A 26,675-nucleotide genomic window follows, 5' to 3' on the forward strand; every position below is an offset into this window, starting at 1 on the left:
TGGTTGCCAGATTCTTGAAATGTGTAGATATCTTGCTCTTTTATATCTTGAGCATATCTTGAGCAAGATATCTACACATTTCAAGAATCTGGCAACCACAAGGTAAACTAGTTTATTAATAATTCGTTCTTGAAGCTGGAATAATACACAAGTTAAAAATCAATTGTAATTCAATCATAGTAGTAAATTCAGAAAACAACAACTTAATAATTTTAATAATAAACTTTTGTTCCATTCTCCGTTCTATGCTCACTATTTAATAGCTTTTCAGTAATTATCCTATTAATTAACATATTTAAGAATTCCACTTATAAATTACAAGTAATATGTTACTAATTTTTATAGTACTTCATTGTCCTCACAATAGGAATTACTTCACTTCAGATAAGACAAACTACGCTTTATCTACAACTAACTCGTTCTACATTTCTACAATAATCTATCCAAATATCTATACTCATTTAAAAAATGAATAACTGTTCGAATCACCTTCTCTTTAATTTTTAAGCTGAGAGTATTTAAACTCAAATAGTATTGATTTGGTTCTAAACTTCTTGATCAGCATTGTAGGCCAGTAGGCCTAAGTGTTATTAAATTTAAGAAGTTATTTATTTATTCGTATGAAGCAGTTATTTGCATCCTTTTTACAATATGGATTAAGCTCCACAAATACTCCGCACGAATTGCTTAAAAAGAAAAAAAACTATAATAATAGTAAGTATAGAAGTGTACAACAAGTCTACAAAGTCCTAAAAAAGTGTATTTGATAATTTACCTACACTGCCTACGAGCGTTCTTATTTACCGTTCTGTGAGTAACAGTATAAGCGTAAATATATATTTAAGGGTTATAAGACGTTTCTTTTATTTACTTCCCGTGAATAAATTAATAAATAAAAATGCCTTTATCTTGAATGAATGAATGATTTATTCCGTCAAATTTGCTACTAAGTACAATGTTGACCTTTTTACTATAATATTAAGTTTACAACATAAAATAATCAAAAACAGAAAAAAATAACAAAGTTGTGAACTTAATGTTGAATCGACCAAATCGATCAAGCAATCACTATCTAATCGATCAAGCGTTTCTCAGTACAACTGCTTTTCAGAACAATTTACATGTATATGTAGGATGTAAGGATGTAACATTAACTTATTGTTACTTAAGTAACAATAAGTAACAATAACTAACAAACAAATAATATAAACAATAAAATACCCCCGCTGCAGCAAACCTGCAGACGAAGTGAATTTCATCTTGTCTGATTACATATTTACTCAAATATTACCATAAATAAGACATATTTATTCCCAATTTAAATAACATTAGATTTAACGAGTGCTTAGGTTTGCTGCTACAGGGGAGATAAACAGTGTTTTTTGACCAAACGTCAATAGTATAGGATGAAATAAATAAATTTGCCAAATTTGATCAACATATATATTTAAAAAAAACAAGTAAACTACAACAGTTTTCATTTTCTCCATAAGACTAACAAGGAAATTTTAAATTTTAATTTTTTTTTATTTTCTCCGTAACCATTAGGCATACAACGATGCTTTAATATACTAAATTATTTATTTTTTCAAGCTCTACATAATGGTTGGCAAAGAAATTCCAAAATTTTACGTTTTTAGGGTCAAAAATGGGAAAAACCCATTTTTACCCCATAAAGACCCCCATTAACCCGCGTTCCCATGGTCCGATCATGCTGGTTCGCGAACTCGTTCGAATAAATACACGTTTATACAAAATTTCATCAAAATCGGATGATTTTTGTTCGAGTTATCGTGCTGACGGACACATATATATATGAATTTGAACGGATGGTGTTTTTGGTCTCTGGGGACCTCAAAACAAAAAAGTAAATCAGTCCCGGGTCCAGGTCTTACCATGAGACCTACGTTAATAGCTTATTCCCTATATGGGAAATTCACTAAAACAAAAACAAGTAAAATCGAAATAACATTAGAGATAAACTAATCATAGTGTACAATTCTTTAATTTTTACTCTAAAAGATGACAAGGTATATTTTTTGAGGCCAGATGAGAAGTCATTGTATAGCTAGCTTTGGGCCGAAGTACGAGAAGCTTCTCCTTCCAAACTCAAGCCTCGCTCTTGGAAAGTGCTAAGCTGGAGACTTCCATGGTGGGTACTGTGCTGAAAAAAAGAGCCTCTCAAGAAGGTACTATTTATGGCTCCGGTACGACATGGGGCCTTGTGCACCATGAAGCACGTAATGATCCTGCAAACAGTGTCTACTGTTGTCATCCCTGCTACAGCTCTGAATGAAGAGACATGTTCAACTTTTTTGAGCCCAAAAAATTAAATTAATGGAAGAATTTTCTGTTTTTGCATTCGGTGCATGGCTTCTCCAGAGATGCTGTTTCCATAAGCAGGGACACAATATGAAAACACTGACAGAACTAGTGACTGCATGAGGCGCAGCTTCGCAGACTCTGGCAGCAGATTTCTGTACAGCCCTCTCAGCCTTCCTAACGTGCACTGCGAAGCCATGTGTGACGTGGCACGGCCGTGGACGTGGTCAGAGAAGACGAGGCCTTAAAAATTGCAATAATTTAGGATTGCCCTAAAGACGTTACATCCTTAATATTTATATGTTAAACATTCGTTGGTAAACCGGAGGCTACATCCACTATATAATATATAATTATATAACCAAACAGTAAAGCACAAAACATGAAATTGAATTGACCCTAAAAATATAGAAACAAAATTTCGTAGACACGAGCGATCAGTGTCACCAACAAGAACTAGACACGAAAAACGAGCGTTAAAATTTACAATAGAATGAGAAGTACAGTATACTTGTGCTGGTTAGTCTATGGCACTGTGCAACAAATTCACTATTAGGCATTGTGGGATTTTGCGGCCGTGATTGTGCACTATGCGGTCCCACAGAAACGGTGCTATTAATTGTTAACTCTATGCTCACTGTAGTTTTTTCTATGTTAGGCCCCCCCCCCCCCCCCACTTGAGTCGAGTATGTTTATATCGCTTTGCTTGTGTTTGTGTTTGTGTTTGTGTTGTGTTTAAATTCTTAATTCTTGTGTTTGTGAGTTGATCTGTTGATGTCAAAAATCCAAACAATCTTTCACAGATTACAGACAAAAGATTTATGATTTAAATTTAGGTTGGCGTTTATTTAAATGGTACATAAAAAAACTTATCATGCCCACTGATAAGTAATGGTTTTTATCTAAGTGAGTAATAGCAATACTGTACTTAAATTCTTAATGGTTTATTATTGCATTGGCCTAGCCTTGCATGCACTGTCTTGTTTAGGCATACATCATGAAATACTTTACTTACAGTGTATGTATATAAGTTGATATGCATTTTTTGAAAAGGTAGTCAACCTTTCTTGATTTAATGATCGTAACTACTAACTTAACTATGAATGAAATAACTTAGTAAAACCAGCCAGGAATCTGTCCAGAATCAATTTCCCATGTAAAGACAGCCCTTTTAGGGAATACAATTAACATAGCCTAAAAGCCTGCTTATAAGTTAGGCCTAGTTGTATGATGAGGTCAGTTCAGATTCTTCATTGATAACTAAACACAATAATAAATCTTGTCATGCAACATGCAATAAAATACAAAGAAAAAACATTAAAAGCCAAGGTCTGCAAATTAAGCAGCTAATGCAAAAGGTGCGTAAGGTTAACTTAAGCTTATGCAAAGGAAGACAGTTTAACTTAATGTAGGGCCTAGGTGAGTAACCACCATCCAATTTTTTCCCTAGGAGAGTCCCGAATGTTATGACTGAGTCGTGGATACTTCTGAATTTTATGTAAGAATATTATATAGCCTAATTAGAGTAACTGGAAACACAGAGGATACGCGTCCGGTAACCAGACGTGGATTAGGCGTCCGGTAGTGACGTCACCGGGTTGTGGGGTCCCGGAACGCTATTACCACAACGATACGATGTTCAGCCAGCGTTGTTCGTGGTGTAGTGGATAGAGTGCTCGGTTGGTATCCAAGAGGTCCCTGGTTCGAAACCCATCAGTTTTTTATTACTTTTTGTCACAGATTTTGTTTTGAATGTAATTTCTTCCGAACTGTACATCTTTTGTTAGAATTTTTGGCATTTATAATTATATGTTATGAAGAGAATTGAACCTTCATTTGATTTTTTTCACTATCAGCAAGTTTGGTTGGTTAGGTTAGGTTATGACAGTAACTGCCAGACGCCTATCCACGTCTGGTTACCGGACGCGTATCCTCTGCGAACTGGAAAATCTTTGTTTAACCTCATAGGAATAAGTTACCTTGAAATGGCTTCAGGAACTTTTCTTACTGTATTGTAGGCCTAAATTGCTTTTATAACTATTTTTTCACAAGAACATAACTTAGTAGTACAAGAAGCATTTTTACCATTGGATATATTTAAAACACATTTATCATTGGATGTAGCCTACAAATCACCAGTTGGTTTAACACAAGGCAAATTAAAGAGTTTAATTTAACTAAGTTTATGGTAATATAAAAGTGCCGGTATAAAGTGCTAGGCAATCTTCTTTGTAACACCCGGGCCTATCATTATTGTTTATCAAGTAGGCTAAGTTGAGTCAAAAAATCATTTTAAAATATAGGCTAGGCAATTAATGAATTAACTGAGATTAAGTTGATGTTCAACCAAGATCGTTATCAAAAAGCCAAACAAATATACTTTCTGCTGTTACGAGAGGTCTGTTTTACAGCGGATTGTCTTGTTTGTCATTTTGGGCTATTTTCAGTGAGCCTTATACTTTCTGGGACGATCACTGATCTTTTGATAGCCTATACCTAAGTTATACGTTTAGCCTTCCTGAAAAAGTCTTAAGAGTTAAGACTTTAAAAATAATTTCTTCTTCCAAAAATCACTTTAGGACTTCTATATTTTAGTTTTACTGTTATCCTGTTTAAACTTTCAACCCATCTTACAAGAAGTCTGTGAAGCAAGTTGGGTGGATTCTATGTTGTGAATGTTGTAATACAGTATCTAGTATGTCTTATTCTTACTTAGTTCATTTTATCAATGATTAGGCCTATATAAACAACAAATTGCACATGTAGGCATATTATTAACTTACTCTGTTTTGCCTTTTTTTTCTGTGACTGTTAGATATGTTTCAGAGTGTTTAGTTTAGTTTTGATGAGTGACAATAGGCCTACGACTACGTTTAAGTAATGTACTGTGGTAAAATTAAATTTTATGTAAGTTTACCGGTAGGCTATAGATTAGATTTTTAATAACTTCCCATAGAGAGTACCCTATCCTTCCAACCCATGTAGGTGGATGTCCTTGATTTAGCTCAGCCAAAATATAGCAACACTATACCGGTACTATATTGCCTCCTCCTTTGCTTGGAACCAGATTAGACTGGATAAGCTGTGTCAATTGTTAAGTTAATGATCTAGCCTATAACCTTTAATGATATATTTACACTAGCCTACAAGAGTTTCTAAAACATTTTACAAAAGGAATTATTAGTAGGCCTACCAGTAATGGCGGTGATATTGGTACTCAAACAGGAACATTGTTGTCAAGAAACTCACGTAGCTTGTTGTTCGGTTTTGCTCTCAGGAGACTACTAAGTCCCTCCAAGCTGTTTGATTTTGAATGTTTATGTTGAGTTTTTTTTCTGTCAAGGAGCTTGTTATAGTCCAAGGGCAATGTCCAGAAAAGTATCTTTGGGTCTTACTAATAAGAATAAGAAAGTTTATTGCCATTGACCAAGCTGTACATGGAATAAGCATTGTCAAATTACATTAAATAAAATATTATTGTATTACTAAACATGTTCATATCTATAGGTACCATAACAAAGATTGAGAATAACGATTGAGAATTCTTAATTTATAGTATGAAAGATTCCGCTTTAATTTAAATATCATGAAGTCCTAAACTGAGTAGAATGGGTTAGCTGCAAGCCAGTTATAAATTTTTGACTTAAAAAGAGGAAGATCCTATGTAAGGGGATGTAAATAATTGTGAATGAATGGTTTAATTACCTTTACTGTCAAAGCGATCCTTGTAGTCTTAGTAGGCTACTGCAGTTTCAATACCTTTTCATGGTATCTTCTTCAGGCTAGGGACATCATCTTCGTTCGTTTTCACGAACACGTCATTTTGAATAAAAACCATTGAACACACGGACACGAACACGAAACATTTAAACGACACATTAAACATAAACTGTACAAATACTGGGACGGCAAGAGTGTGTGGTGGCGCATGCGGACGGCTGGTCTAGACTACCGGTTGTTATCAGTCCACGCACATTCTTCCCTCTCCCCTCCCCTTCGTCAGATGCGATCCTTTTTCTTTGAATTCATATCACCTATTCTGATTGCCGTTTCGTAAATGATGTTTGATTTAAAGGCTCTCTGTTAACCTAACCTAACCTAACCTCACAAAACCTTAAATGAACAGAGAGCCTTTAAATCAAACATCATTTACGAAACGGCAATCAGAATAGGTGATATGAATTCAAAGAAAAAGGATCGCATCTGACGAAGGGGAGGGGAGAGGGAAGAATGTGCGTGGACTGATAACAACCGGTAGTCTAGACCAACCGTCCGCATGCGCCACCACACACTCTTGCCGTCCCAGTATTTGTACAGTTTATGTTTAATGTGTCGTTTAAATGTTTCGTGTTCGTGTCCGTGTGTTCAATGGTTTTTATTCAAAATGACGTGTTCGTGAAAACGAACGAAGATGATGTCCCTAGCCTGAAGAAGATACCATGAAAAGGTATTGAAACTGCAGTAGCCTACTAAGACTACAAGGATCGCTTTGACAGTAAAGGTAATTAAACCATTCATTCACTTATTGAAAAAAGCGATTCAGAGGCTGTCAACATGAAGTAAATAATTGTGTTTGCCCCTAGCTTTGTTGCTGTACACTTTAACCCTTTAGGCTTGGTTCACACGAACGACATACCTAGCAGACTAGGCTCACTCGTGGCAGCTACCCAGTCGCCCAGTCGAGCTGCGTAGCAATACACGTAGCCTTATGGGAGCGTTCACACGAGCGATCGGGTAGTCGCGCTGCAGCTCGCATTCTTACCTTTGTTCTCATTGTGCACTAGTGATGGATCCGAGTGGTTTTGATATCGATATTTACACCTAGTCCGTGGACATGTCGCTCGTGTGAACCGGTGTGATCCTGTGGTCCGCTACCCAGCCGTGCTTACCTAGTCCGCTAGGTATGTAGTTCTTGTGAACCGGGCCTAAAATGGTTTCCGGTTAGAATGAACTTTGTTCTCAGAGGAAAGGATGTAGCTGCTAAAGAGTTCAGACCTGTGCTTACAAAGAGTGGCCTACAGTCATCTACCGCCCGCTACAAGTGATGATTTTCACCACCCTTTTCTGTTGCTTAAGTACTTTTAGGTGCATAGCCCAATAGCTGTAGACCATAGGAAACATGGCTATCTTAAAAATAAATAGTACACCACAAGCAAGTAAGACTTGGGCACTAGTTTAAGTTAGTTCTCGCCTATTGAACAGAGAACTTGTTTTTGCTAACCTTTTGCACAAGTTTTCAATATGAACTCCCTAGGTCAGCTTGAGATCGAGAGTGAACCGAGCAAGAGCTTGCTGTTTAAACGTAGCCTTCTTAAATTAGGTAGGCCTACCTAAAAATTAATTTCTATTCTGCACATTCAACGTGCATATATGGCCTAGTGTTGAACAGCTTAAAACTGATTTTATACCAAATCTCCTGTTTTCTGGTTATATGGCCTAAGTAATATTTGTTCATTTCAGTGTGAATCTTTGGAAACGTTTAGAGATGGATCCAACCTTACCACCTGACGAGCATGAAGCAGATCCTTCTTTTTTGATTATGGATGAAAGTGATGATGAAGAAACTATCGCTCAAGAAGAGTCATTGGAGCCGGAAATTGATCCTCAAGAAGAACTGCATATTTTAGCAAGTGTAAGCAAACTTTCTAAGTGGCCTTATAAAGTATTGAATGTCCTCGATTTCAGTTTTATTTATATATCAAAAATCTGTATATGAGAAAAATATATAGCCTACAATACATAATATAAATAAAGAAGTTGGATTTAAAAGGTATAGGTCATGTTGTATTATAGTGTTATGTTCCATATCGTATTTATTCTTTGTCTTACTTTAGGTTAGGCTATGTAATTTGTTTTGATGGTAACACTGGTTTTGTATATTATTTTGTACATAGGCTACCTCCGTTTATGCCTGACATGCTGCTGTAATTATGATCCACAACTACTATGACTATGTTATGTTTTGTTCCATAACTTTATCGTAATAAATCAAGTTTAAATTATGAAGACCGTCAGTTATTTCCATACCTCAGTGGTCGTATAATATGGTGCTGCTGCTGCAGGAAAACAATTAGAAAAGTGTGGAAAGACTGAACATGAACATTGATTTTGAACTCTAGTGTGTGTGAGGTGAAAGTGGGGTTAAGAATGTGACTAAGAATTAAAACTTGTTGTGTTATTAATTGGCATTGCCTAACATTGGTTTGTTTGTGTTATTAATTAACATTGCCTAACAATGGAATTCAAGCCTCCTGTCTCTTTGTCCCTCGTAAGTGGAAATCTAAACGAAAATTTCAAGAGATTTAAATAAAGTTTCTTGATATTTATGAAAGCTGCAGGACATAACTCCAAGGATTCAGAAACTAAATGTGCTATTCTACTTAATATCATTGGAGAAGAAGCCTTGGATTTGTTTAACACATTTGACTTGACTGAAGATGAAAGGAAAGACTATGATGCTGTGCTCAAGGGATTTGATGACTATGCTAGTCCTAAGACTAATGTAGTGATGGAAAGGTTTAAATTGAATATGAGAAATCAGCAACCTGGAGAACCATTCATAATTTTTTGACTAATTTAAAAAAGCTGATAAAGTCCTGTGAGTTTGGGGACCAGCAAGATAACCTCCTCAGAGACCGAATAATCCTGGGAACAGAAGATAAATCTCTTCAAGAACGGATGCTCAGGGAAGTCGACCTAAGCCTGGATAAGATCGTCATGCTTTGCCGAGCAACAGAGATGGGAGAGAACAGGCCAAGGAGCTCCAAGGACAACACCCTGGTGTCGACACAGTAAGCACTCGTCCTGGATATATGGCACAACACAACCAGATGAATTCAAGTAGGCCTAAGACTAGTAGTTCTTTTAACCATAAGTCATCAGAGGGAGCTACCCATAGACATAATGATACTGATAATAATAGTCTTAAGCCTTCCTATAATAACGATTGTAAAACGGATGTCTACTCTTGTAAAAACTGTGGTAGGATGCACGGTAAAAGAAACTGTCCAGCATATGGTAGAAGATGTAATATATGTAACAAAGAATAGATATGATATGGAATATAACACTATAATACAACATATAATGTATGCTGTTAAGTGTTACCTATTGAACGTATGTGTAACGTCTAACCTGTTGAGTTCTGAATTTAAAATAAAAACTTAATGCGGTGGCAGTCAAACATAAACTAACTCTTAACATAAACACATTTTATGTTTGTGTGAGTGTGTGTATTTGTGTGTGTTTGGTTCATTGTGTGTGTTTGGTTCTGGTTGTAAATTTCTTGATTATTCGTGCAAATAATATTTAAAAATGAATTCTATCAGTCAAGTAAACTTTTAGACTAACTTAATGGTTCAAGAAAATCTTTTCAAGCCTTTTCATGTTTGAACTGTTTACATTCCTTTACTAAAAAGATAACTCTTACGTGTGTTTTAAAAGTACTTATGCTTGTTTTAAATTTTATTTATCACTTAAGTGCAATATTTTGCTCTTACAGATATTTATACCACTTATCTGTGTTGTGTTTCAGGATTTAAATGTGACCCTTGAAGAGCTTACAGCTCAATCTGATTCAACTCGTTCAAGACGCGCCCGTAAAAAGGTTAATTACCAGGTAATGAAGTAGTGTAAGCTTTATTTTGCATTAATATTTTCTATGGATGACATGTTTTAGCATTATTTTATTTAAATGGTATATCATATATCGACTTTTATTTCAAAGAGACCTTTTTCTTTTATAATCTCACTAAAGTATCATCACTGAAATTTATTTGTTTTTGAGACAATTACCATCAGCAAATAGTTTATGTCCATTAAAGTGTGTTTTTATATTAAAATATTAATTGCTTAGGTTAAAATAGATAAATTTACCAAGTTTTTATCAAAATATATCTATAAATGAGCTAACTACAACAGTTTACTTATTCTCTATAAGAATAACATGGGAGTTATAAATTTAGAACTTTTGAAATTTATCTGTAACCAATAACCATACAAAAACACTTCAATTATACTCAATTATTTCTTTTTTTAGGTATTCAAACCCAAATATTACCCCATAAATCCCCCCAGAAAACCCCGTTCCCATGGTCCGATCATGCTGGTTTACAAACTCATTTGAGTAAACACGTTAAACAGGATTACACGTTTGTACCAAATTTAATCAAAATTGGATAGTTTTTTATGAGTTATGGTGCTAATGTCCGTTATAAAGTACACGTCTACATTCATTAACGCTGTTAAGGTGTTATGTCATATAGAAGTATAACAAATCTTTGGATTGATATCATAAGAGACTCGTCTGATGGATTACCACCAGCCAACATCTGTACAAATGCGTTGTTAACATATTATGGGATGGGCATCCATACTTTCTAAGCTCTTTTTGGCAAATTTTACATATAGGGAAAAAGCTTTTTCCACAGGTCTCATGGTAAGACCTGGACACAGGATCAATTTACATTTCATTCATGTTGAAGCCTTCCGGAATTGGTAATCAATTATAACGGTTACGTTCCTTGACGTTCACAATTCCTCAGTCGAGCTTCTGTTGACCAGTTTCGACTACCAAATAGTAATTTTAAAACAGAACGTAAAAATATACCATTCATTGAATGTCGTCAAATCTTCTTAATTACATTGAACACACATACAAAACACGAACACGGCGACGTTTAACATATTTGGCCGGCTGGCACACGTCACTGAGCAGTTCAGTGGAATGGAATATTTTAACGTTCAGTTTTAAAATGACTACTTTAGTAGTCAAAGCTTATGGGATTTAGACCTTCAGCAACACTCCCTTATTCCCTATATGGTAAATTAGCTGATCATCTTTGTAATGATACTACTTTGTTACGTGCATAATTTATTTTTTGTTTCAAGTTGTTTGATGAATTTTTGTACGTTTTATGAGCCTTTTTACCATTTTTACATAATTTTTTAAGGTTATCGGCTCTTTGTGTGCAGGTTTTATTTGTATTTTGAGAATATTTATGATAATTGGGTCAAAACTTTTCTTATGGAGATTTAACATGGGGCTAGTTCTATACAGGGTGACTGGTCATCAGTGTGACAAAATTTTTTTTGGCGTAAGTTCAAAGTAAATGCAGTGTAATGATGCATATAAAAGGTTCCAAGTCCAAAAATTAGCTTCTCAAAGAATTATTTTATGTTTTTTCAAAAATAACTATGTTTTCAAACTTAGTACAGCTATTTCGCAATTACCTGTAAATGGACTTGGAACCTTTTATATGCATCATTACACTGCATTTACTTTGTACTTACGGCAAAAAAATTTTGTCACACTGATGACCAGCCATCCTGTATATTAATAGACAAGCATGTTTATTGTGCATCACAGGGGAAATCTATGCATACTGCTAGAAAGGTATTTGCCCGTAGATGTGCAGAATCCCTTAACAAATTAAAATAGGCAAAAAATTAATTTAAAATTTAAAAATATTAACATGGGCCTTATGGGTTGCCATGCTTTTTTTTTGTCTTTTTTGTTTGTTTTTTGTCCTAGGACGCTAGGCACGAGTCCGGGATTGTTTTTCACCTTACTTCAGGCTAGACCTAGGGGCTGCTTCTTGACTCAAACTTGGATTAATGATCGAAAACCAGGACTATCTGGTAATTGGACTCGTGAACACAACTTTTAAAACCAGGTTTTATCCCTGCACTAATTGTGTAGAGCCTATCAGTTTGGTCTGCGGCTTATAAAGTCTCGAGCTCGTGAACCTGACATGTATGTACTATGTACTAATGTATATAAATGCTTTCTATTTAGGCTTTACTGCTGAAGGAACAAATGAAAAAACTGCAAACTTTAGAAGCGGAACAAAAGGAATCCACATCCAATGCAGAACAACAAGCTGGATCATCTAGGGAAACTTCATCCAAACCCCCAACTGACTCCTCAACTGAAGACTCAGAAGAACTTAGTGTATCAGAACTAACCAAGTTCTACATGACCAACTCACTGAGCAGTAAGAACTTTTCACTTCAAAATGATGCCCAACCAATAATAATTTCACAGCTAGCTGTGAATCTTTTTTAACACTATTTGATTATTGCAGTAAATTGGTTATTTACTTACATGGAATCAATATAGCCTACTTGTAATTCTACTATTGACCAATGAACATGAAATATGACCTCCGACACATCTTGTGAGAAAATCTTAATAAATCAAACTCAATAAATTATGGTAAATAATCAAAAGGTTCCAACTCATTTCGACTATATTTTTATTTTTATACATTATGATAATTTGTTTTAGATGAAGATGAAGACGCAGATGCTGATTTCAAACCACTGTTAAGACCCAAATTTAACCGAGTAAGTATAATTGATTTGATATTTAAGGTATGTTACATCAGTATTAAATGGCATTATGCAAATTGCAAGGATAAAAATTGCTTAATTTATATTCCAAAATTATTTAAACACAGTCTTGTTATCCAAACTGGCTCATCTGAACCCTGCTCTGAACCACTAGTTGGTGAGGAAGGTTACTGTATTTAAATAAAAATACCCGAGCCGCAGCAAGCCTACAGACCAAGTGAATTTCCATTTGTCTGATTAGAATTTATCTAAAACTTATCCTTAAACGTGTCAGATTTATTCCCTAGTAAAAATAACATTAGTTTTAATGAGTACGTAGGTTTGCTGCCACAAGAAAGGGAAAAAGTGTTTTTTGTGAAAAAATTATAATATGGTATGATATAAACAAATTAGCTAGATTTTATCAAAATATAGGCCTAGCCAAATGTCATCAAAATCGGACCAAAATTACTTGAGCTGTGGTGTTGGACACACACACACACACACGTTTTTTGTCTCTGGGGGGGAGGGGGTTTACGGAACCTCAAAACGTAAAAGTAAATCGGTTCCGGGCCTAGGTCTTACTGCACCACCTAACAGTAATATAGCTTATTCCATTTATGGGCAATTTGCTGAAAGAAGCTTTGTGTTCTGAAATATTATCAAGGGTTTTCAGCCAATTGGGAAAACAGGTGCTGCTCTGTAAGTACACAACAAATAATAAACAATATGGAAGTCCTATTAAATTGCTAACCGTGTGTAGAAAACAACTAATAACTCGGTTGTTTGTCATCCGATTTTAACAAATAAGGTCTCATTTGATTTGGAATTAAATTCTCTATCTTTTTGATCTGAAAAACAATTTTTAATATTAACGGTTTTCATGAAATTTGGCATTAAAGATTTTAAACCGCCGCCATATTGAAACGGCTCGAGATATTGGAACGAAACTTACTAAGCTCTTTTTACCTACTAAAATACACATTTTGAAATTTGTATCTTGAAAAATTCCCAAGATATAAATAATTCTTAAAAATCAGGCCGACTTAAACAGAAATCTAGTCATTTTAGACCCTTACTTATGTGCAGGGGTGCCCAGAGGGGGGGTACTGACTGTGGCACGTTTGCGCTACAGGAATTCTTGGGGAGAGGGATTTTTATGGGGCATTTTGGGGGGGGATATTAATTTTACTAGCTGTCATAATGAATGTATAATTTTGTATAAGCAGCCCGAAAAATTTTTCTAAGTACGGTAGTTCACTATCAAGACCAACAACATTTTGCCATTTGTAATTAGGATTGCTTCTAAGAATGGTAAAAACACACCTTGCTACACAGTCCACGGTACGGTAGGGTCAAATTTTACTTGCTACATATGTTTTGGTGGTTCTTTAACTCCACGATCGTCAGCTTACAAAATTACCCACTTCTGGAGGTGTCATCAGAGTATGTTACAAACATTTAACGCAAAACGTATACAGATAGGCCTATCAATTCACACGTTATAATTTGCCGTCGGCAAGACTGGAAGTAAACTGAATCAGTCAGGTTAAAGTTATGTTATGTTGGACGACGTGGTCTCTGGATTGTCTTCTGCGTTTTCAACAGCTGATATTAGACTATTGTAAATATAAATAAGAGTGTTGTAAATATAACTGGATTCATAATTAATCGAGTGGTTTCATTAAAAATGTCTGTGCTGTCCCTAGTATTATGTACAGTATTTAAATATTTCAAACTATTCCAAAGTATTTAATAAATTACCTTTCCCGCAGTAATGTAGAATTTCGAGAACATAAATTTTCTGTGGAAAACTCAATTATCTCCGTCACTACACTACAATTAGTCCAATATAAGCTGTAGATAACACGGACGACAATCCAGAGTCGGTTCGCCATAACCTGATTCAGTCTACCTCCAGTTCTGCCCGCAGCAATGAACACACGTTAATTGATAGGCCTATCTGTTATCGAATCATGTTTTTTGTTTAATGTTTGTAACATATTCTGACGACACCTCCAAAAGTGGATCCTTTTGTAAGCCTGACGATGGTGGAGTTAAAGAACCGCCAAAACACTACCATTAACGCAAAACGCAAAACTGGGGCTATTAAAATGAATTATAAGATTACTTCGTCACAAAACCTCTTGTCGTGCTGGTGGCAATTAAGGTATTTTGGGTATTTAGCCCGGTCATTTTTGTAGAAGGCAGCCTGGGAGTGGGAGTGGCGAGCAACCCCTGCCTATATTTTAGAGCAAGTCTGCCCTATTTTAGTGACCTAATTTTGAAACAAGATACTTGTTGCCAAAGTATTATTCGTGCACTTAAAGTTATTTGAACTCTTAAGCCCTGTAAAAATTTACACCACCTAATAAATTGAACAGTTACAGTACTGTGTTGGAGTAGAGTAATTCACTGAGTATATTGTTGAACTTTTTGAAGACGTTGCCTATTTTAATACTGAGCATGTGTTGGCTGAAAATACAGATTCTAATTGTGAATTGAAAAACTTAATTGGTCCATTAATTAGATATATTAAGTTTTTATTGTTAAATGACGTTTCCTATTAACCCTTCCAGGGCTATGGACGGTTATATCCGTCAATCTTTGTTTACTTTCCGGGCTAAAAACGCATATATCCATCCCGAGAAATTTCTTTTCTGGGATAATGACGGATGTATCCGTCCAAAAAACGAATTGATATACAATGTTTATAATATGGTTATAAACATTACACTGCATTATAAATGAGTTATTTGTTTTTGTGTTTGGCAATAATAATTGCCGCAGCTATTTTGCACCATAGAGTATGCGTAAGTAAATATTGCTGTCACTTCACACATGTTTGTTAGTGAGTGATGTTAACATTTTGTGTTTTCTACTTTATTTTTATGTTATTGAGCTAAAGTTACTAATGCAAACTATATGAAATTTGTTATTGAGATGCTTAATAAAAGTATGTCTGAGGGGGGTTTTATACTTGGCAGTGAAAATAATAGTATGGAATGTGATGGATATGATAAACCTGAAGAACAGTATTTACATAGTGGAAGTCTTGGCGAGGAATGGGATTGAGCACATGGGAGCGGAACTGAGTGGTTTAGATTTACTTCAGAATGATAGATACATTTTTATGGATAAAAAATAAAACAAGGAAAGGAATAGCCTAAGGTTGACGGATATATCCGTCTGCCGCCCACAAGAATACTCAAGATTATTGGCAGTGTTCATATTTTGCGATTATCACTGAGGGCGGCAGACGGATATATCCGTCCCCCTTATGTTTTTTGTGGGCCAAAGAGGGATATATCCGTCAAATCAAATTTTTTATTTTCTTCATAACTTTTTTGTACAAAAATTAGTTCAGCCCTAAGTAAAATCTTATGATCCATGAATTATTTCAAGTGAAATAAATACAAAACACAACCACATTAGTTTTTAATTTTTGTCAAAAAATAATTAAGCCCCAGCCCTTCATTTAATTTAGCCCTGGAAGGGTTAAACATATAATTTTGCAAATTTGTTTTTCTTTACCTCAAGTTAACGAAATACTTTAAATGCTCGTTTTATGTGGTAAAGGGGAAATTGCAAGGTAAATTGGAGGGGGGAGGGTAGGTAGAAATAGAGGGCAGCGTAAATTGGGGGGGGGATTGCGCCACTGGGTTTGGGGGGGATGGGCACCTCTGCTTATGGCATTTTATGTTTGTCTTATTCTGGACTAAAATTGAGTTAGCGTATCCACGGACATATATAAAAATTTGAACGAATTGTGTTTTTTGCCTTTAGAGACATCTAAATTAGGGTCTAAGTCTACCATGTCACCTACGGTAATAGCTTCTTATAGCGGAAAATAGGGTAAATTCACCAACATTTTCTAAAACAAACTACATTAAACCAACACATAAGTTTATTAACAGAGAGAAATTGAATATTAGGAATAGGAGTTTATGTGACAGAGAGATAGATAATTTAATCATTATTCTTCACTCAAACTATTTGATTAAGTTCATTGACTGCACAAGTTTTCAAAGACAATTTTGCAGTTTTGGCATTGGAAACAATTCAACATTTGGAGAAACACTTTATTACAGGAATACTTTAACAGTATTTTGAAAGCAACTGTGGTATGAAATAAACTTATTGTAAATGGTCATTTATTGATAATTTATCAAGGAAAGCAAAAACAAGACTAGTGTCATTGCTAATGACTATCCGTTTTGTAGCCCTATTAGTTGTGATTGATGTTATCATCACTGACAAATGTGGAAGAAATTTCCACCACCATTAACGATATAATAATATTAACAATCATTATTGATTTATTGGTAGTGGCTTACTCACCAACTGGTGTAACCTATTTATGTTTGCTGTTTGAGAGTCGATAAAATTGTGAATCTTGGTGATGTCGGTTATGAAATATTTGTAGGAAATTCGTGTAGGCCCCTCATATCAAGCAGAGGTACCGGAGGGGCCGACCGCCACCAATTTCGCTGATGAAGATTCAGAAGAATACGACGAGGAACTACTGTGGAGACCTTCTCAAGAGCTTAGTGAACAGGATGTAGAGGCTTACTTGGGTCGGATCAATGAAATTGTACACCAAGCCATGAGTCAAAGAGTTAAGAACAGAGACAACAAAAAGGTGAGGTATCTACACAAGTATTTATTTAGAATAATGCATAAAGTGATCTTGTTGGGATGGTAATCAGCTGTGGAAGTTCTAAACAAATTAAAGACAAATTTATCAAACTTGTAATGGACCAACCTGCTTCGAAAGGGCTATTTTATGATACAATGTTGTCGTTTGTGGAACTTTTTGGGTGTAATAATTAAAATAACAACACCATTTGGGAGTGAAATAAAACCTGGCCAACTACATGGTTACGGTTTGCTGACATTTTGAGGACTGGAGAGGAAGGAAACTTTTGGATCGGCGGTTGATACATGGAGGGAAAAGTGGCGTGATAGGGTGTAGCCAATCTGGGAGCTTTATTGAAAACATACGATATGACGTCACAGTCGCCTGATCGCAGTCAGGTCACAAATGCAAAACATATTGCCAACTCTTCATAACACAAATATAAATATTGTAAAAATGACAACATTATGGTAAATTGTTGTATAAAACTGTAGTTTGTTGTCAAGGTTAAACTTGGAAAAAAAAACAATTCTCCATCTGTATATTTGTATATATGTTAAATTATTGTAACAAAAATAAACTTGTTAAAAATATGTCATTATTCATCAAACCTGGTTTGTTGTTGGAAAATGATAGTTAAATAAAAAATATTGCTAGTGTTTTTTATTTTAAAAAACAAGTATGACAGTTTATAACAAAAATACCCCCGCCGCAGCAAACCTGCCGACTAAGCGAATTTCCAGTTGCCTGAATTGATTTTCAATTAAATGTATTTAATAAACATTAATTTTAATGAGTACATAGGCTTGCTGCTACAGGGAGGGTAAAAAAGTGTGTTTTTTAGAGAAATATTAATAACTTAGTATAAAATAAATAAATTTACCAAGTTTGATCAAAATATATCCATAAACAAGCAGACTACAACATTTTACAATATTCCCCATAAGAATAACATGGGAATTTTAAAATAACAATTATTTGAATTTTCTCCGTAACTAATAATAGTACAAAAACACTTTGATATACTAAATTATTTGTTTTTTTAAGCTCTTTCAGAAGGTCTGAAGAGAAATTGGGAAATTTTTCGTTTGTAGGGTCAAAAATTAGAAAAACCCATTTTTACCCCATAAAACCCCCCGTAAAACCCCGTTCCCATGGTCCGATCATGCTGGTTCGCGAACTCATTCAAGTTTATCCTGCCTTACACCTTCAAACCAAATTTCATCAAAATCGGATAAAAATTACTCAAGTTATCGTGTTCACGGACACATATATATATATATATAAATCTATATATATATATATATATATATCTATATATATATATATATATATATACATATATAAAAATTTGAACGAATGGTGTTTTTGGCCTCTGGGGACATCAAAATGAAAAAGTAAATTGGTCCCGCACCTAGGTCTTACCATGCCACCTACGGTAATAGCTACTTCCCTATAGGGAAATTCGCTAAAACAAATAAAGAACAAGTTCATGATTTTGTTGACCTTTGGATTACTAGATTAAAATTAGAAAAAAAAGTTTAGCTTACCTGTATCTATCAAAATGATCTTTTTGGCAGCTATGCTTTTTTTGTTCATTTTCAAGCATACAAAAACTTAACTAAAACTTAAAACATATTTTTTATGATAAATTAAATGAAAAATAACATGGAAATATTGACTATATCATGTTGTCAAGCCAGTAGTGTAGAACGTAATTCATTTTGACTTCAGTAAGTTATGATTAAAAGTCACATGTTGTGGATAGTTCTTCCTACCGCTCTACATTTTACCAGGTTTTTTAGAGATTTTTTAGTAGTGATATTGTGTAAAATGGTCAGATTGAAAGTAATTTTCAAAATCTTTTGGGGGAGAACCATCAAACCCCCCTCTTTGCCGGGGGGTATTCCACCCCCAAAAAACCCAGCATCAGCCCCCCCCCCTCAAAGTAGGCTCCTGGATCCGTCCCTGTATATCGTTCACATAGAGGAGGAACAAAATGGGTCCCAAATTTGAGCCCTGTGGTGCGTCTGTAATTGGTTCGGATTTTTTTACCTTTAAGAATTTGTACTATTGCTTTCATCTCTATGTTTTAATGTTACAATCTGATATCTGTCTTTTAGGTAGGACATGATCCAATTCAGGGCCTTATTTTTAGTTCCATAGGCAATCAATTTGTTTCTTAGAATTTTGTGGTTGAGGCAGTAAATAGCTTTATATTAGGCATATCATATAACAAACATAGTATTTCTTCACTTGTTGAGTTTATTGGCCTTGTCCAAAAAGGCTGAAAATTCCACCAATACCAATCAATCAAATTATCAAAATGTTAAGTCATTGTCTTTCTCAGCTAAATTAACTTTTGATAGACGGATAGAACTGAACAATGTGCACATTGTGGTATTTAAACACAAAAAGAGATTTGTGTTCATTAAATTTGACAAAATTACAAGTCATATGAAGAACCGCCTGTAAAACTTAGACTCTCATGGTATGATGTTTAAAAACTGTCCATAATTAATTTACTCATAAGCCTATGCAATAACCAATGTTTTTCTATTTCCAGGCTTTGGAGATTTTACTTCAGTGTAATTACAACCAAGAATTAGCACTTCAAAAATTCAAGGAAACTCTTGAAGAATACTTAAATGGGGAAAATATTGAAAATCACTTTAATAACAGCAAAGGAGATTCTACTAAAGAAGTTAAACGTACCAAGGAGTTAGATGGAAATGAAGAAAATAACTCAGTTGTCCCTAAGGTAAACCCAGTTTTGAATTATCGGTAATATAACATTTATGTACAGTATTTGCAACCAAAATACAGTAGGCCATAGGTCGCATAACTCAAAAGGTCAAATTTTCATCACGATTTTTATTTCCATCAAGTGTAGTTGTGATGACTATTTATATATATATATTTAGTTATTTTGAAACTGTTACTTCTCAAAACAATTTAGTTTACAAACTTTGTTTTGCCTTAAGTTTTACAGATGTGCTGTGTCCAGTTTGCACTTGTGTTTTCAATGATGTACAAAAGATTTTGTCTTGTTGTATTTTTTCAGCTTTTCAGTATGAAATGCAAAAAATCAATTTTTTCGAAAAGTGTGGTTTGTTGGCGCAGGTTTATTTTATCATTCATGTGTTTCCCTGTTTAGATTACAAAGAAATTAGATCGGAAAGCTAGATGAAAAAATTGTTCATACAAATTTTATAATTTCATGACTGAAAATAATATAAAAAATACACCTTGTTCATGGAGAAGTGACCAAATGTAATGTGTTCTGTTATAGATGGCGAGAAAAGAAAATGCCAATCCAAGTGAATCATAATAGTTTTAAACATTAAAAATGGTAAACCTTGTGGTAATCATATAGAATATACTTGATACTGCCACAATCAGTTCATTAGGAAGTCAGGATAAACTAAACATCTTGGAAATTCAACTGCTAAAACAGTAAGTCTTGGTCTGAAACAGAGCTATCTAATCCACTCCCTCTTTCTTGCGGAATTTTTAGCTTGCAATATGTATACAAAGTGTGTCGCTATACCCAATTGAAGTTATTAACTGGCATAAAATGTTAAGCAGATTTCTATTTTCCAGCAAATTTTTGTAAATGTAGGAAAAACAGCATTATGAAGTTTTAATACACACTCTGTATAACAACTGAAAAATCTATGTATAATTTGATGTTTGATGTTTCAGTCTATCATCATGAAACTCAGTGGTGGCGATAGCGGGCCCGCGAGCTAGGGAGGCCCTTGCATGAGCCTTGACCGGGATTTTTCAGTAAATTTTACCGGGACACGGGCCCGCGATTGTGCGACAGGCTCAGCCACACGGGTCCCCTATTGTGTAACAATATTTAAGTATATGAGAATTACCATACGTTTTTTCATGACGAAATTTTGTTCAAACCACCAAGAGCACTAGGACAAGTAGCTTATGACTGCTAAACTGTCACTATTACTTGACCGATCGATATAAACTCTCTACCAACCTAAGTAAAAGAATTGTCAACAGTCGTGCAGGTTGCATCAACTGTCGTCCTTGTGTTGCTTAGTCTATGTCTATGTCCTAGCCCCCGGCGGGTCACACCAGAGACGGCCCTCTATGCTAAATCAACCAAATGAACTTGAAAATTTTTTTAACTAGGGATGGACGAGATTGGATTTTTAGTTCGAGACGAGACGAGATTTTTTATTTCTCATAAAATTTCGAGACGGGATTTCCCTTCTCATACACAACGGGAAATGCACGTTCAAAATGTTTACCTGATTTTGTAACATTGTTAGATGACTGTTTAAATACAAAAATAATGATAATAGGCAAGAATATTTACAATCTTTTATTAAAAAACATCAGCATAACATTTTTTTAATATCACGCCTAACTTATTAAAAATGCCTACGATTAGGAAACATAGTGATATCATTTAGGATAGAGTTCAACTTATCCTAAAATAAAATAAATCATAAAATAAAAGCAATATTAATTTTTATAAAATAGTTAGGTACTTGTTTTGACTTTTTATAGTAATAAAACATTCCTCACACTGCTTACACTTAACAAAACTTCTAAAATGTTATTAAAGTAATATTATTAAAATAATTAAAGTAATATTTACATTTAAAGAATTAATTAATAAGAACGCCTTCGCAAAGGAAACGCAACTACAACACGCTCCTGTATTGCGGGTATTGCATTGACTTTCTGCAGGCGTTTTTAATTTTTTTTTTTTTTTATTCTCGTCTCGATAAAAATCTCGGCCAAAAAAAAATCTCGTCTCGTGTAACGAGATTTAAAATTTCCCGAAATTTCGAGACTTGACCATCCCTATTTTTAACGATCAAATCGGCAAATTAACCTAGGTCGCATAATTATATTCTTCCATTGATGCTAAAGAAGGATTTTCATTTAATTTAATTTCTTACTATTAGGAGGCTGCCCTTTAGATTTGTTTACTTCGCACTTTAGATTTGTTTACTTCGAGTCAGGTAAAAAAATGTTACTTACCTATAAGCCTTAGGCCAAATCAGATCGGTTCAAAATCAGTTTGTTTTGAAATGGTTGATTTGTTATAATATAATGTCGATTTTCCAGCCGAGCAGAGCCTGACCTACAAGCTTGGGAGATCAAGAAATAAACAAACTCAGAAAATCAAGCTCGAACCGATTTTCCGGCGATTTTCTCAGTAGGCCTACTCAATACAATAATGCTCAATTATAAAAGTAAAAGCTTTTATGTCCGCAAGGATCACTCACGCTCATGAAATTGAAAGATTAGGCCAACGCTTTTGCCGCGATCGTGGATATCGACGAGAACATTTCCCCGCGGGTGACGATGACGATGTCTCCGCGACCGCAGGAGATGTTCAATATTTTACCGCGATTGCAGAAGACGATAAAGACGTTTCATTTTCAGCAAGAGATATATCTAGGATTCTGCCACGATATTAGGCCGTGATATTAGATTGGGCCGTGAACGCGGGAGACGATGATATTGCTATCTGGTGATGTCATAGGTTTGGTTACATTTGCAATCACGGTAGACTATGATAATGTTTCTCCCATGACTACGGAAAGTATTCACGATTTTGACGCGATCATGGAAGACGAAGATGACGCCTCGGGAGATGCCTTGTCAAATTTATTGCAAAAATGCAAGTATAGGCGGTAATACATGTAAACATGTTTTTAAAGATTATTGGGAGAGGGGTCCCGGCAAACAAACTTGCGGGGGGCCTGCGGGCTCTTATCGCCGCCACTGATGAATCTGAGTTATTATCAACTATGTGTTATATTGAGATAAATGGTAACTGTTGATAAATATTTTGCTGATGTTTATTGGAAGCTTTATTGAGTGTTATAAATTATATGTTTCCTTATATTCAAACATACAAATTATATATTAATGGAAGAAATAAAAATTAATTGTATTTTTTAATGTTCTCATATGTTTATTGATGTTTGTATGTTTACCTTAATGCAAATTGAGTGTAAGCAAAACCTGTTCAGAGAGTAGCATCTATTGTTGAAAAGACTGTGTTTTTTTCATACTCGGCGTTGATCTTAGTGTAAGCTTTATTTTATAGTGTACTTGTTCATAAAGCTTGTATTAAAATGAACTCACTGGAATCATTCCTAGTGAGCAGGTTTGCTGTAATGTTGTGTTTTTGTGACTTAATGTATTTAAGGCAAGACATTTTATGATTTAAGTATAAAAGTTACACGTTTTACCAATCAAAACGTCCATTCTTTGTGTTTTTTTTATTTAAAGTATCAGTTACCCCTTTTACCACGTGTTATTGTTAGTGTCTTTAGTAATAAAATGTCTTGTCTTTAATATTTGAGAATATTATAGGCCTTTTGGTAAGTTAGCATTGTTAAAACTGGTTCAAATAGTTGAACAAAATCTGATTTACACTTAATTAATATTGAAAAAGCTCTCCAGTTATTAAGGAATGAAGTGTGACATTAAGTTAGGGAGGAATAAAAATTAAGAGACCTTTGTAATGATGGGAGTCAAAAAAAGAGCCTTTGTATTTACTACTGATCTGTGCACTCAGCAACATGCCTTAGATCCTTAGACAGTTCCCTTACAAGACACGTTAAAAATGCCAAAGGCATACAAAATTAAATTCAAAATAAAAATATTGAAATAATGCAGCATATCAGGTTCTATTTGATTACATGAGTGAAATTGAACAGAAACGCTTTTCTAATAATAATAGGGTTATACAATTATGATTTTGTGAGATGCCTTGGCAATCTCAATATTATTAGAACAGAATAGTTCCTTTGCTGCGTAACTAATACTGTATTAAACACGAGAATAAATTACTGTCCAGCCGCCTCCGTGCTGTTTTGTTACACAAATATGAAATAACTCAAATGTTTGCTCACAGTTGCAGCTTTATTCACAGTCAAAACAATTCAAGTCAAAAATTACTTAGTAAACTGGTAAACCATGCTAAAATTGTTTAACTCAAGCAGATTACATGTACAGAAAAAAAATCTACATCTGATCGAGCCAGGCCCCCGCTAGAGTCCTGGGCTCTGGCCCCCCTGCCCCCACCCTCTAGCCTGCCCTGCTTTTGAGGACTTACTCTTTCCATATTGTTTTAACCCTCAAGATTAGCTTTAAACATTGGTGAAAGTTATATTAATATAGACTGCTGCTCTAAAATCCTATTTCCAAAAACAGGTTATATGAGTAAAAAATACTAAAGCATAAAGAGCATAATACAAATGGTAAAAGTGCTACTTTGTGATCACACTGTTTTGCTAACACTTATTCACATCATTTTATCTGTTAACAACGTGTACGTGTATAATGTTTGTAAGCTGTACTTATGGTTTTAGGACCACCATTTTTTAGACTGGGTGATATTTTTCAGATTTGGAAATGAATTTGTTTATAAAATCAATGATATATTTATGGTTTCAGGAAAAAATGTATTACTATTTATAGATAATAGGACATCTATTTTATAGTACTCTGTGTTATAAATGTCATAACTGTGCTCATGTTTCGTAAGGGTATAAATTTACAGCCCAGATGTAATTTTTGACAGAAATTCTTGGAAATGGTGAGTTTGGTTAAAGATATCAATGTTCTTTTATTTGAAACCAAACTTACCCCTAGGGATACACAATTTTGTGTCAAACTCTATAATGCTTCATAATGTGCAGATATATATATATATACAAACACAGTGCTCTATTTGTAAAAATTAGGTGCTGGAACTTGAACCTATTTATATACCTATATGTGCCGACATTTTTATCATTCCAAAAGAGAGGTACCGAAACTCCGTTCCGCCGCAAATCTACATTTTTTACATCATATAAGTACTGACTGTATTGAGACCCCCCCCCCCTTAAGAAAATATTCACTGGTTAAGACAAATAATTTAAATAACATTGCAATATTTCAACATTGATATTGCAATGAATGAAGCCAACCAAATTAAGACAATCGTTTTCAAATAATAAAATTGGTAAATTATTTTAGTGTGTGTATTATATTTTGTTACTTGAATGTTAACTATTTTTTAATAAACATTTGTAATAAACAATGGTTGTAAATATATACTCTCCTGAAATCCCTGTCAGTAATACCCCTTTATAACAAACATGCAGACCAAGCAGATATCACATCGCACTGGGACAGTTGTGAGGACTGTACAGATTCCGTTAACTCTTCCAGAGGCTGCCAAATTAATGTTGGTTCAGTCTTTGGTGTTGAGTCCTGTATACTGCTTTCCTGCATACAGCAACAGCATTACGCAGCAGCAGAAGGAACAACTTTTAAAGGCAGGAAAAAAGCGCAGTTTGTTTTGTCAATGGAATCCATACGCGGGAAGTTGGAACGTATCTCCTCTTTTCAGGATTCTGCTGGACTTTTACCAGCCGAGGCTGTATGCAGAGTCAAAACATGCTGTCTCATCCATTGGGTGCTATCTCACAAAGAACCAAAACACCTCATGGAGAGGCTTGTGATGAAACTGCTCCACGAGGCACTAGGCAGGACCTCTTATATCTTACATAATATCACATTTAAAGCACTTTTCATTGGAATTCAATTTCACTTTATTTACATTAACAATAGCTTTTGACAGTATCTCACACACAATACTGTAGTGTGAACTTAAAAGTCGTGGTTTAAAAAAGTATCTTTAGAGTTTTTATCTTGTATTATTAATTCAGTATATTTAAATTACATCTTTTAAAGATGATAGAATTGCCATAAATAAATATTCCACATCAGCTCTTACCACTGATTATGGTGTTCCTCAAGGATGCATTCTTGGACCTTTATTATTTCTTTGCTACAACGGTATCCCCTCAGTCATAAATAATAATAATTGTATCAGCAGTTAACTTGTAGTATATGCAGATTACTCTAATTTAATAACATCGTCAAAAAATTATCATTGGCTTGTACAGAGCAACTAAAAAGTATCTAGTCTTATTTAAGGAGGAATAGTCTATTTTTTTAGTTCCAATAAAACTAATCTTATGTTTTTCAACAGTTCAAAACAAATAAATACATAATACAGCTATAACTATAGAACAGAATTAAGTTGGTGAAATTTGTACAACAAAATCCGGTACTTTGGTATTATCCGGAGGCCCCTTGTACAGTGCGCTGCGGCTATGTTAAGTTGGGTTATCATAAATATTTTTGTAGGACTTTCCTCAGTTCGTTGTTTTGTTATGAATCAAACTATACTATAAACTGTTGACTAAATTATTGTTAAACTAATTACTGTTGAAATTAGTTGTTAAAGCATAGTGCCTTTTGAATATAAGTTTTATGTCACTATTCTTGTATGTATGTTCAAAATTAATAAAGAGATTTTGATTTGATTAGACCA

At 34.5% G+C, this 26,675-nt stretch overlaps 1 protein-coding gene across 2 annotated transcripts; it reads left to right on the forward strand.

Annotated features, from left to right (window-relative positions):
• The first annotated feature begins 3,034 nt into the window (after positions 1 to 3,034).
• On the forward strand, positions 3,035 to 25,309 carry LOC128998559 (mesoderm induction early response protein 3-like). 2 transcript variants are annotated; one of them, XM_054424751.1, is made up of 8 exons: positions 3,035 to 3,228; positions 7,783 to 7,954; positions 9,857 to 9,940; positions 12,119 to 12,317; positions 12,611 to 12,669; positions 17,081 to 17,296; positions 19,860 to 20,054; positions 20,586 to 25,309. In XM_054424751.1, the coding sequence occupies exons 2-8, from the start codon at positions 7,808 to 7,810 to the stop codon at positions 20,622 to 20,624; spliced, it is 939 nt and encodes a 312-aa protein (XP_054280726.1). In that variant the 5' UTR covers positions 3,035 to 3,228; positions 7,783 to 7,807; the 3' UTR covers positions 20,625 to 25,309. The 2 variants fall into 2 exon arrangements, with proteins under 2 accessions (XP_054280726.1, XP_054280727.1); XM_054424752.1 differs by lacking the exon at positions 3,035 to 3,228 and adding an exon at positions 3,248 to 3,340.
• Positions 25,310 to 26,675: the final 1,366 nt, after the last annotated feature.

This window comes from Macrosteles quadrilineatus, unplaced genomic scaffold (genome assembly GCF_028750875.1).
Source record: "Macrosteles quadrilineatus isolate MER2022 unplaced genomic scaffold, UCM_ALF_1.0 Scaffold_7__1_contigs__length_78375512, whole genome shotgun sequence".
NCBI lineage: Eukaryota > Metazoa > Arthropoda > Insecta > Hemiptera > Cicadellidae > Macrosteles > Macrosteles quadrilineatus.

Bases quoted from the DNA above. Each gene is read 5' to 3' on its own strand.
- LOC128998559 (XM_054424751.1), top strand. From the start codon at position 7,808: ATGGATCCAACCTTACCACCTGACGAGCATGAAGCAGATCCTTCTTTT. The intron at 9,941-12,118 runs GTAATGAAGTAG...CTTTCTATTTAG, and splicing joins GTAAAAAGGTTAATTACCAG to GCTTTACTGCTGAAGGAACA. The intron at 17,297-19,859 runs GTGAGGTATCTA...TTCTATTTCCAG, and splicing joins AGAACAGAGACAACAAAAAG to GCTTTGGAGATTTTACTTCA.